The sequence below is a fragment of the Melanerpes formicivorus genome, unplaced genomic scaffold (assembly GCF_026170545.1).
Source record: "Melanerpes formicivorus ecotype bairdi unplaced genomic scaffold, bMelFor1.0.p_v2 SCAF_1442, whole genome shotgun sequence".
Taxonomy (NCBI): Eukaryota; Metazoa; Chordata; class Aves; order Piciformes; family Picidae; genus Melanerpes; species Melanerpes formicivorus.
In genome coordinates this window covers 23,828-36,422 of record NW_027143794.1, presented here as the reverse complement: position 1 = coordinate 36,422, position 12,595 = coordinate 23,828, and the positions used below count along the sequence as shown (strand labels likewise).

At 62.7% G+C, this 12,595-nt stretch overlaps 1 protein-coding gene across 1 annotated transcript; it reads left to right on the top strand.

The window, feature by feature from the left end:
* SLC25A11 (solute carrier family 25 member 11) lies at positions 1 to 6,958 on the top strand. Its single transcript, XM_068171060.1, has 8 exons — positions 1 to 252; positions 1,617 to 1,769; positions 3,685 to 3,891; positions 4,055 to 4,145; positions 4,828 to 4,918; positions 5,029 to 5,128; positions 5,265 to 5,316; positions 6,152 to 6,958. Exons 1-8 carry the CDS (start codon positions 176 to 178, stop codon positions 6,305 to 6,307), a joined length of 927 nt encoding a protein of 308 aa, XP_068027161.1. The 5' UTR covers positions 1 to 175; the 3' UTR covers positions 6,308 to 6,958.
* The last annotated feature ends 5,637 nt before the right edge of the window (positions 6,959 to 12,595 follow it).

Below are 12,595 nucleotides of genomic sequence, written 5' to 3'. Positions count from 1 at the left end.
GCCCCCCCCTCCCCGAGTCACCTTGGGGCGCCGCGGGCTGAGGACCCCCCCCGGGTCCCTGCGCCCCCCTGTGCCGGCCGCGCGCTGCCCTCCGCGTCTCTGTGCGTGCCCCCCCCCCCGCCCCCCGCTCCGTGTGCCCCCCCGCCGCAGCCCCGGGAGCGGCGCCCCGGCCGCGATGGCGGCGGCACCGGCGGCCGAGCGGCCCAAGAGCTCCCCCAAGGCGGTCAAGTTCCTCTTCGGCGGCCTGGCCGGGTGAGACACCCCCAAAGCGGGACACCCCCCCCCCCCCGGACCCAGACCCCCCGCGGGTGGGAACCCCCTAAGGCAGGCGCCCCCCCCCCCGACACCGGGAACCGGGACCCCCCCCAGAGCCCCACCAGGGCCCCCCCACCCCACCCCTGCACCCCCAAACCCCTCTGGACCCCCCAGACCCTTTTGGCTCCCTCTGACCTCTTCGGTTCGCCCCCAAACGCCTTCCAGTGCCCCCCCAGTGACCCCCAGAACCCCTTCAGTGCCCCCCCGATCCTTCAGACCACCCCCAAATTCTATCAGCCCCCCCAACCCCCCAGGGGGTGACCCCTAAGTCCTGAAGGACAACCCCCCCTAATCCCTCCAGGTCCCCCAAATCGCCCCCCAGGGCCCCCCAAGACCTTCAGCACCCCCCCAACCCCCCATGATTTCTCCCAGCCCCCCCAAGCCTCCCTTAGTGTGCCCCCAAAACCCCTCCAGACCCCCCCAATGGCCCCCCAGACACATCAGTCTCCCCCAAATCCCTTCAGAATCCCCAGGCCCCCTTCAGTCACTGCAAGTCCCCCACCTGTGACCCCACAGCCCCTCCAGGACCCCCCAAAAACCTCCCCTAGGGTAGCCCCAAAGCCCCTCAAATCCCTTCAGAGCCCCCCAAATCCCTTCAGAGCCCCCCAAAGCCCCTTCAGTCACTCCAGATCCCCCACCTGTGACCCCCACAGCCCCTCCAGCCCCCCCCCAAAACCTCCCCTAGGGTTCTTCAGAGCCCCCCAATTACCCTTCAGTCACTGCAAGTCCCCCACCTGTGACCCCCACAGCCCCTCCAGGACCCCCCAAAACCTCCCCTAGGGTAGCCCCAAAGCACCTTAAACCCCTTCAGAGCCCCCCAAATCCCTTCAGAGCCCCCCAAAACCCCTTCAGTTACTCCAGATCCCCCACCTGTGACCCCCACAGCCCCTCCAGCCCCCCCCCAAAACCTCCCCTAGGGTCCTTCAGAGCCCCCCCAGAACCTTTTCAGAGCTCCCTCAAACCCCTTCAGCACCCCCAAAATGCCTTCAGAGCCCCCCAGTTACCCTTGTTACTCCAGATCCCCCACCTGTGACCCCCACAGCCCCTCCAGCCCCCCCCAAAACCTCCCCTAGGGTCCTTCAGAGCCCCCCAGAACCTTTTCAGAGCCCCCTCAACCCCCTTCAGCCCCCCCAAAACCCCTTCAGAGCCTCCCAATCACCGCTCAGTTCCCCCCCGTACCCTCCCCGGTGCCCCTCAGACCCCTTCACACCTGCTTCAGCTCCCCCAGCTTTCCCCCTAGCGCCCCCCCGCGGGTGCCGGGTACATTCTGGGGCGCCCCCCGCCCCCCCGTGTCTCTGCAGGATGGGGGCCACGGTGTTCGTGCAGCCACTGGACCTGGTGAAGAACCGAATGCAGCTGAGCGGGGCCGGGGCCAAGGGCAAGGAGTACCCAACCAGCCTGCACGCCCTGGGGGCCATCCTGCGGGGGGAGGGGCTGCGGGGGCTCTACACCGGGTATGGACCCCCCCGAAATGGGCTGGGGACCCCCCCAGAAACTCAGCCGGGAGCCCCCCAGAGCCACCCAAGTGCCATAAACCAACCCGCAGTGCTCAAAGAGCCTCCCCCTGGCCTCCAGCCTGCTGGGGGCTGGGTATGGACCCCCAAAACCCCCCAGAGCACCCCAAAAATGGGCTGGGGACCCCAAAAATACCCCAGAGCACCCCAAAAACGTGCTGGGGACCCCCAGATACCACTAACCCCCCCCTGAAATTGACCCAAGAACCCCCAAACAACCAAACGCTGCCAGAAACCAACCCACGATGCTCAAAGAGCCTCCCCCTGGGCTCCAGCCTGCAGGCAGAGGGGGTGCAAGGGCTCCCTGCTGGGTGTGCACCCCAAAACCACCCCAAAGCACCCCAAAAATGGGCTGAGGATCCCCCCAAGACCCCCAGAAACTGAGCCAGGAGCCCCCTAAACAACCAAACGCTGCCAGAAGCAAACTCCTGCTGCTTCCAGAGCCTCACCTTGGGCTCCAGCCTGCTTGGAAGGGCTGGGGGGCTCTGTGCTGGGTATGGACCCCCCAAAACACCCCAGAGCACCCCAAAAATGGGCTGGGGACCCCCCAAAACTGAGCCAGGAGCCCCCCCCCAAACAACCAAACGCTGCCAGAAACCAACCCACAGTGCTCAAAGAGCCTCCCCCTGGGCTCCAGCCTGCAGGCAGAGGGGGTCCAAGGTCTCTACGTTGGGTATGGACCCCCAAGAACACCCCCAAAATGGGCTGGGGACCCCCAGAACTTCCCCCCCAAACCTACCCAGGAGGACCCCAACCCAACCAAACACTGCCAAACAAACTCAACTCCCAGAACCCCCAAACCAACCCCCCCTAGGCCTGGCTGGGTGGGGATTTGGGGGTCAGGTTTGGGGGGCTCCTGGAGCTGGTTTGGGGGAGGGGCCTGAGTTTGGTTTGGGGGTTCCTGGGGCTGCTTCTGATGCCTGGATGGGGGCGGGGCTCATGGGGCTGGTTCTGCTATCTGGGGGGGCTCCCAGGTCAGTTTCTGGTCTCTGGGGGGGGCTCCTGGGGCAGTTTGTGGTCTCTGGGGGGGCTCCCGGGACAGTTTCTGGTCTCTGGGGGGGCTCCCGGGGCAGTTTGTGGTCTCTGGGGGGGGCTCCTAGGTCAGTTTGTGGTCTCTGGGGGGGCTCCCGAGGCAGTTTGTGGTCTCTGGGGGGGCTCCCGAGGCAGTTTATGGTCTCTGGGTGGGCTCCTAGGTCAGTTTCCGGTCTCTGGGGGGGCTCCCGAGGCAGTTTGTGGTCTCTGGGGGGGCTCCCGGGGCAGTTTGTGGTCTCTGGGGGGGGCTCCTAGGTCAGTTTGTGGTCTCTGGGGGGGCTCCCGAGGCAGTTTCTGGTCTCTGAGGGGGCTCCCAGGTCAGTTTCTGGTCTCTGGGGGGGCTCCTAGGTCAGTTTCTGGTCTCTGGGGGGGGCTCCTGGGGCAGTTTCTGGTCTCTGAGGGGGCTCCCGAGGCAGTTTGTGGTCTCTGGGGGGGGCTCCAAGGTCAGTTTCTGGTCTCTGGGGAGGCTCCTAGGTCAGTTTGTGGTCTCTGGGGAGGCTCTCGGGGCAGTTTCTGGTCTCTGGGGGGGCTCCAAGGTCAGTTTGTGGTCTCTGCGGGGGCTCCTAGGTCAGTTTCTGGTCTCTGGGGGGGCTCCCGAGGCAGTTTGTGGTCTCTGGGGGGGGCTCCAAGGTCAGTTTCTGGTCTCTGGGGAGGCTCCTAGGTCAGTTTCTGGTCTCTGGGGAGGCTCTCGGGGCAGTTTCTGGTCTCTGGGGGGGCTCCCCGGTCAGTTTGTGGTCCCCGGGCGGGGGCAGGGGGTTGCTCTCTACCTCTCCCCGCGATGCTCAGCAGCCTCCCCCCTTCCTCCCCACGCTGCCCCCCGCAGGCTGTCTGCGGGGCTGCTGCGCCAGGCCACCTACACGACCACCCGGCTGGGCATCTACAGCGTGCTGCTGGAGCGCCTGGGGGCGCCCGACGGCACGCCGCCGCCGTTCCTGGCCAAGGCTGCCATCGGCATGACCGCGGGGGCCGCCGGCGCCTTCGTGGGGACCCCTGCCGAGGTGGCTCTGATCCGCATGACCGCCGACGGCCGGTGAGCCCCGCGCCCCCCCCCCCCGGCCTCTGGCCCCCTCCCCTTCCTCCCCTGCTACCCAAAACCTGCCTGACTGCGGGGGAGGGTTGGGGCAGGACTGCCCCCCTCCCCCAGAGGGCTTTTTTCACCCCAAAGCGTGGCTGGGGGTTGGGGGGGGTCGCAGGTTACCCCCTAGCGAGCGCCGCGGCTACAGGAACGTCTTTGACGCACTGCTGAGGATGGCCAGGGAGGAGGGCGTGGCGACCCTCTGGAGGGTGAGCAGGGGGCACGGGGACCCCCCCACGGCATGGGGACAGCCCCGGGCACCCCCCCCCACAGACTGGGGACACCCCTAGAGACACCCCCCTAGAGCCTAGGGACTTCCAAACAGCTTGGGGACAGCCCTGGGGACGCCCACACAGGCTGGGGGCACCCCTAAAGGCACTCCCTATAACCTAGGGACCCCCCCACAGCCTGGGGGCACCCCTAAAGGCCCTCCCTATAACCTCGGCCCCCCCCCCACGCCCCACAGCCTGGGGACAGCCCTGGGGACCCCCCCACAGGCTGGGGACCCTCCCTACAGATCCCCCCCAGAACCCTATAGCCCCCCCCAAGGCTGCATCCCCATCATGAGGGTGGACTGGGGGTGGTGTCCTCACATGCCCAAGGGAGGGAGGGGGTCCAGGGTGGGTTTAACGATACAGGGGAGGTTTGGGGGTGCAGAGGGGATTGGGGGGGTTCCCCCAAATCCCTCTTTTACCCTACAGCCCCCCCAAGGGCTGCATCCCTACCATGATGAGGGTGGGGTGGGGGTCCCCATCCACTGAAGGGAAGGGGGGGGCAGGGGGATATGGGGGGGACAGGACAGGTATTGGGGGGGTGGGGGACAGGGGAGGTTGGGGGTGCAGGGGGGGCTCCCCCTGAACACCCCCTGCTCACCTTTTGCCCCCTGCCCAGGGCTGCATCCCCACCATGGCCAGGGCCGTGGTGGTCAACGCTGCCCAGCTGGCTTCCTACTCCCAGTCCAAGCAGTTCCTGCTCGACTCCGGTGAGGCTGAGGGGGGGTGCTGAGGGGTCCCCCTCTCAAACCCTATGTCCCTCCCCCAGTTCTGTGCCCCCCCAGTGGTTGAATGTTGGGGTCCCCTCCCTCCCCCCCAGGCTATTTCAAGGACGACATCCTGTGCCACTTCTGTGCCAGCATGATCAGTGGCTTGGTCACCACGGCTGCCTCCATGCCTGTCGACATCGTTAAGACCCGGTGGGTAATGGACTCCAGGCTCCCTCAACTGGGGGGGGGACACCACCCCCACCCCCTCAGTTACACTCTTCTGGGGCTGAGGGGTACACCCCAAAAACCTCACTTGGAATCCATCCCACCCCCACCCCTCAAACAGGATCCAGAACATGAGGACCATCGATGGGAAGCCTGAGTACCGCAATGGGCTGGTGAGGGAGGGGCTGGGGGGGGAGGGGGCTGGGGGGGGGGAACAGGGCTGGTGAGGGAGGGGCTGGGGGGCAGGGGTGGGGGAGAAGCTGGGGGGGAGGGTGGTGGTGAAGGAGGAGCTGGGGGGGAGGGGATGGGGGGAGGAAGGGGATGGGGGGGAACAGGGCTGGAGGGGAACAGGGCTGATGGGGAGGGGGCTGGGAAGGGAACAGGGCTGGGGAGGGAGGGGCTGAGGGGAGGGGGGTGGTGAGGGAGGAGCTGGGGTGAGGGGCTGGGGGGGGAACGGGGCTGGGGAGGAAGGGGCTGGGGGGGAGGGGCTGGGGGGAACAGGGGGATTGTGGGGGGGGTCCCCTCTGTTTTGGGGGGTTACTCCATTTGTAGGGTGCTCAGGGCCCTTTTGGGGGGGGTCCTCCCTTTTTGGGGGTGTTTGGGCCATCTGGGGGGAGGGTCCTGCCATTTCTGGGAGGTTCCTTCCATTAGGGGGGCTTTCTTCCATCTTTTGGGGGGCTCCCTCCGTGTTAGGGGGGGTCAGTGCCATTTGGGGGGGATTGCTTCCATTCTGGGGGCAGGTTCCTCCAGTTTTGGGGATGTTTGGAGTCATTTAGGGGGGTTCCTTCCCCTGGGGGGGGGGATCAGTGCCTTTTGGGGGGGGTTCATTCCCCGTTTGGGGGTCATTTGGGGGGGTCCTTCCATCTTGGGGGGTGTTCATTCCAGCTTGGGGGAGGGGTCTCCCATCTGGGTGTTCCTCTCCCATTCTGGGAGGGCTTCTCTTCCTTTTGGGGTGTCCCCCACCCCGTTTTGGGGTCCTCCCTGACCTCCTGTGTGTCCCCCCCCCAGGATGTGCTGGTGAAGGTGGTGAGATACGAAGGCTTCTTCAGCCTCTGGAAGGGCTTCACCCCCTACTATGCCAGGCTGGGCCCCCACACCGTGCTCACCTTCATCTTCCTCGAGCAGATGAACAAGTGGTACAAGAGGCTTGTCCTCAGTGCCTGAGCCCTAGGGGGGCTGTGGGGCTGCCTCACGGCCCTGGAGGGGCTAGAGGGCAGCCATGGAGGGGCTGTGGGCTGCCTTGTGGCTCTATGGGGGCTAGAGGGTAGCTCTATGGGGCCTGTGGGGTGGTCTTATGACCCTGTGGGGCCTATAGAGCAGCCCTAGAGGGGCTGTGGGGTGTCCTTATGGCCCTGTGGGGCCTATAGGGCAGCCCTAGAGGGGCTGTGGGCTGCCTTGTGGCTCTGTGGGGGCTATAGGACAGCCCTGGAGGGGCTGTGAGGTGTCCTCATGGCCCTGTGGGAGCTATAGGATGGCCCTATGGGGGCTATAGGGTGGCCCTGTGGGGCTGTGGGGTGTCCTCATGGCCCTAGGGGGGCTATAGGATGGCCCTGTGTGGGCTATAGAATGGCTTCATGCCCCTGTTGGGCAGCCCCACAGCCCTATGGGGCTGTCTCATTGTCCCTATAGGGACCCTGGGGTGTCCCCATGGGGGCTCTGGGACAGGGAGGGGGACAGCCCCCTATCCCCTCCTGCCCCAGACTTGGGGTGGGGGTCCCCAGCCCGCCCTCCTCCCCCCCAAGACTTGTTGTGTCCCTCCCCACAAGTGCTTCAATCATGATTCTCAGTTATGAATAATTAAAGGAATTACACAGAGAGAGCTCTGAGCCAGGGGGGAAAGGGGGGAGGAGGAGGAGGCACACTGGGAGTGACGGGGGAGGCACTAGGGGACACTGGGGAGAGGCTGGGAAGCAGTGGGAGGCACTGGGAGACCCTTAGGTGCACACTGGGAGTGACTGGGAGGCACTGGGGAGAGGCTGGGAAGCACTGGGGGACCCTTAAATGCACACTGGGAGTGATTTGGAGGCACTGGGGAGAGGCTGGGAAACATTGGGAGGCAGTGGGGGACCTTTAAATGCACACTGGGAGTGACTGGAAGGCACTGGGGAGAGGCTGGGAGGCACTGTGGGGCCCTTAAATGAACACTGGGAGGCACTGGGGGACACCAGGGAGAGACTGGGAAGCACTGGGGAGAGTTTGGGAGGCACTGGGAGAGACTGGGAAGCATTGGCAGACACTGGGGCACCCTTAAATGCACACTGGGAGTGACTGGGGGACACCAGGGAGAGACTGGGAAGCACTGTGGAGAGGCTGGGAAGCAGTGGGAGGCACTGGGAGAGACTGGGAAGCATTGGGAGGCACTGGGAGACCCTTAGGTGCACCACTGGGAGTGACTGGGAGGCACTGGGGAGAGGCTGGGAAGCATTGGGAGGCATCGGGGGGACCTTTAAATGCACACTGGGAGTGACTGGAAGGCACTGGGGAGAGGCTGGGAGGCACTGTGGGACCCTTAAATGAACACTGGGAGTGACTGGGGGACACCAGGGAGAGACTGGGAAGCAGTGGGAGGCACTGGGGGACCCTTAGGTGCACACTGGAGTGAGTTGGAGGCACTGGGGAGAGACTGGGAAGCATTGGCAGACACTGGGGGACCCTTAAATGCACACTGGGAGTGACTGGGAGGCACTGGGGAGAGACTAGGAAGCACTGGGGGACCCTTAAATGCACACTGGGAGGCACTGGGGAGAGACTGGGAAACATTGGGAGGCACTGGGGGACCTTTAAAATGCACACTGGGGAGTGACTGGGAGGCACTGGGGAGAGGCTGGGAAGCATTGGGTGGCACTGGGGGACCCTTAAGTGCACACTGGGAGTGACTGGGGGACACCCAGGGAGAGATTGGGAAGCACTGGGGAGAGGCTGGGAAGAACTGTGGAGAGGATGGAAGCATTGGGAGGCACTGGGGACCCTTTAATGCACACTGGGAGGCACTGGAGAGACTGGGAAGCATTGGGAGGCACTGGGGGACCCTTAAAAACACACTGGAGTGCACTGGGAGTAACTGGGAGGCACTGGGGAGTGACTGGGAAGCATTGGGAGGCACTGGGGGGACCCTTAAGTGCACACTGGGAGTGACTGGGAGGCACTGGGGAGAGATGGGAAGCATTGGCAGACACTGAGGGACCCCTTAAAAACACACTGGAAGTGCACTGGGAGGCACTGGGAAGAGACTGGGAAGCATTGGGAGGCACTGGGCAGAGGTGGGAAGTATTGGGAGGCACTGGGGGACCTTAGGTGCACACTGGGAGTGCACTGGGAGTAACTGGGAGGCACTGGGGGACCCTTAGGTGCACACTGGGGAGTGACTGGGGGACACCAGGGAGAGACTGGGAAGCACTGTGGAGAGGCTGGGAAGCAGTGGGAGGCACTGGGGGACCCTTAGGTGCACACTGGGAGGCACTGGGGAGAAATGGGAAGCAGTGGCAGACACTGGGGGACCCTTAAAAACACACTGGGGGTGACTGGGGGACACCAGGGAGAGACTGGGAAGCACTGGGGAGAGGCTGGGAAGCATTGGGAGGCACTGGGGGACCTTTAAGTGCACGCTGGGAGTGACTGGGAGGCACTGGGGAGAGATGGGAAGCATTGGCAGACACTGAGGGACCCTTAAAAACACACTGGAAGTGCACTGGGAGGCACTGGGAAGAGACTGGGAAGCATTGGGAGGCACTGGGCAGAGGTGGGAAGTATTGGGAGGCACTGGGGGACCCTTAAATGCACACTGGGAGTGACTGGGAGGCACTGGGGAGTGACTGGGAAGCATTGGGAGGCACTGGGCAGAGGTGGGAAGTATTGGGAGGCAGTGGGGGACCCTTAAATGCACACTGGGAGTGACTGGGAGGCACTGGGAAGAGACTGGGAAGCATTGGGAGGCACTGGGCAGAGGTGGGAAGTATTGGGAGGCAGTGGGGGACCCTTAAATGCACACTGGGAGTGACTGGGAGGCACTGGGGAGTGACTGGGAAGCATTGGGAGGCACTGGGGGACCCCTTAAATGCACACTGGGAGTGCACTGGGAGTAACTGGGAGGCACTGGGGGACCCTTAAGTGCACACTGGGAGTGACTGGGGGACACCAGGGAGACATTGGGAAGCACTGGGGAGAGGCTGGGAAGAACTGTGGAGAGGATGGGGAAGCATTGGGAGGCACTGGGGGACCCTTAAATGCACACTGGGAGGCACTGGGAGAGACTGGGAAGCATTGGGAGGCACTGGGGGACCCTTAAATGCACACTGGGAGGCACTGGGGAGAGGCTGGGAAGCAGTGGCAGACACTGGGGGACCCTTAAAAACACACTGGGAGTGACTGGGAGGCACTGGGGAGAGGCTGGGAGGCACTGGGAGGCCCTGAGGGGAGGCGCTGGGGGCGCTCAAAGGCCATTAGAGGCACTCCGGGGGGGCGCCAGGAGCCGCTGGCACAGACTGGCAGCCGCTGGGAGGGGGTCCTTGCGGGGGGTCTCCTCTCGCCCACCCACCGCTCCCTCCCCGCGGCCTTTCCGTCCCTTCCTCTGCCGCATTCCTTCACTCACCCCGCGGGAGCCGAGGCCCAACTCGCCGAGGCCAGGCCGGCGCTGGCGGGGCCGGTTAGCCCGGGGGGGGTTAACCCAGGGGGGTTTAACCAGAACGGCTTAAACTGGGAGGGGGGAGGAGGGGAGGGGGGGGGGGGAGGCAGCCCCCGGGCCGCGCCCCGGCCCCGCCTCGGCGGCCGCCGCAGAGCTGTGAGGGCCTGGCCCCGCGCGCGGGGGGGCGGGGCGGCGGTGTCTGTGGAGGGTCTGCGCATGCGCGGAGGCCGGGCGGCGCGAGCGCTTCCCGCCTTTTTTCCGCCTTCCCGCCCCTGCGTGCGGCGGCCGCGAGGAGAGGGCAGGCGGAGCCGGGGCCGGGCCGGGAGCCTGATCCCCACCCCCGGGGCGTGCGGCGCTGACAGGAGAGACCTCCCCCGCCCAGGGCAGGTGGGTGACGGGAGAGGGGCGACACCCCCCCCTACGCACACCCCCACTGCCCCTGCATGTCCTACGGGCCCCAGAGGGGAAAGCCTCACACCTGCCCCCGGGCTCCGCGCCTGCGCCGCCCCCCAGCCTGCCTGCCGCCTCCTCACGTTGGGGTTGGTGCCCTCACCCCTAAGGCCTTGCCTCCCACACCCCCGAGGCCTTGCCTCCCGCCCCACACCCCCAAGGAGGGCTTCTGACCGCGGGGAAAGGGCTCTGCACAACCCAAGTGGTCATTTTCACCCCCCAGGATTGTCCTTGCCCCCTCCCCCCACCCCCCCAATGAGGTTCTGTCCCCAAATTCTCCTTTTCCCTCCCCCAAATCAGCCTTTGCCACCTTCAAGTTGCAGTTTTCCACCCCTAAAGTGGTGCTTTTCACCCCCTAACTGGGACATTTCACCCCCAAAGTGGTCCTTTTCTCCCCCAAATGTCTACTTTCACCCCCAAACTGATATTTTTCTCCCCCAAAATGGCATTTTTCACCCTTAAATTTATCCTTTCACTCCCAAGATGTCCTTTTTATGCCCCAAAATGACACTTTTCACCCCCAAATGTCTACTGTCACCCCCAAAATGCCCTTTTAATGCCCCAAAGAGGCACTTTTCACCCCCAAACTGATCCTTTTCTCCCCCAAAATGGCAAGGTTTATCCCCAAATGATCATTTTTTAACCCCAAAATGGCATTTTTCACCCCCAAATTTATCCTTTCACTCCCAATATGTCTTTTTTATGCCCCAAATGGCACTTTTCACCCTCAAATGTCTACTTTCCCCCCAAAAATGTCCTTTTTATCCCCCCCAAATGGCACTTTCCAGCCCCAGAATGAGGTTCTGTCCCCAAATTCTCCTTTTCCCTCCCCCAAATCAGCCTTTACCCACCTTGAAGTTGCAGTTCTCCACCCCAAAAGTGGTGCTTTTCACCCCCTAACTGGGACATTTCACCCCCAAAGTGTTCCTTTTCTCCCCCAAATGGCACTTCTCACCCCCAAAAGGTCCTTTTTATGCCCCAGAATGACACTTTTCACCCCCAACTGTCTACTTTCACCCCCAGAAGGTCCTTTCAATGCACCAGAGAGGCACTTTTCACTCCCAAACTGATCCTTTTCTCCCCCAAAATGGCAACTTTTATCCCAAAATGATAGTTTTTAACCCCAAAATGACATTTTTCACCCTCAAATTTATCCTTTCACTCCCAAGATGTCCTTTTTATGCCCCAAAGTGGCACTGTTCACCCCTCAACTTTACCCTTTCTCCCCCAAAATGACAATTTTTATCCCCAAAGGCTTAATTTTTTTGCCCCCAAAGGGCATTTTCCACCCCATAATTTACATTTCATCCCCCAAAATGTCCTTTTTATCCCCAAAATGATCCTTTTCTCTTCCAAAATGGCACTTTCCACCCCCAAAATGATACTTTCAGCCCTCCAAAATGTCCTTTTTCCCCCCCCAAAGTGGCACTTTTCACTCCCCAGATTACCATTTTTTACCCCAAACTAGCACTTTTCACCCCTCAACTTTACACTTTCTCCCCCAAAATGGCAATTTTTACCCCCAAATGGTCATTTTTACCCCCAAATGGCATTTTTCACCCCAGAATTTATCCTTCCCCCCCCCCAAGATGTCCTTTTAGTGCCCCCAAGAGGCACTTTTCACCCCCCAAACTGATCCTTTTCTCCCCCCCAAATAGCAAGTTCTCTCCCCAAATGATCATTTTTTACCCCAAAGTGGCACTTTTCACCCCCAAAATGTCCTCTCTGCCCCCCCAAATTGTCCTTTCCGCCCCCAGAATGAGGTTCTGCCCCCAAATTGGCCTTTTCCCTCCCCCAGATCAGCCTCTTCCTTCCTTCAAAGTGCAGTTTTCCACCCCACAAATGCTGCTTTTCACCTCTAAATGGCACTTTCCACCCCCAAAACGATCATTTCTTACCCCAAAATGGCACTCTTCACCCCCACACTATCTGCCCCCCCCAATGATCCTTGTAACCCCCAAAATGAAGCTTTTTGCCCCCAAACCTTAGGGGCTTCCAGGAGGGGTCACCCCCATGATGTGTGGGGGTCTCCAGGAGGGATCACCCCCTTACTGAGGGGGCTCTAGGAGGGGTCACCCCCATAATGAATAAGGGGTTTCCAGGAGGGATCACCCCATACTGGAGGGGCTCCAGGAGGGGTTACCCCCATATTGAGTGGGCTCCAGGAGGGGTCATCCCCATATTGAGGGGGGCCTCCAGTAGGGATCACCCCCCCTAATGAGGGGGGGGTGTCTCTAGGAGGGGTCACCCCATACTGAGTGGAGGCCAAGAGGGGTCACCCCCATAATCGGGGGATCACAGGTCAGGGGTGACCCCATAGTGAGGGGGGGGTGACCCCATATTGGGGGGGGGTCTTCAACTCCAGCCCCCAGGCACAGATC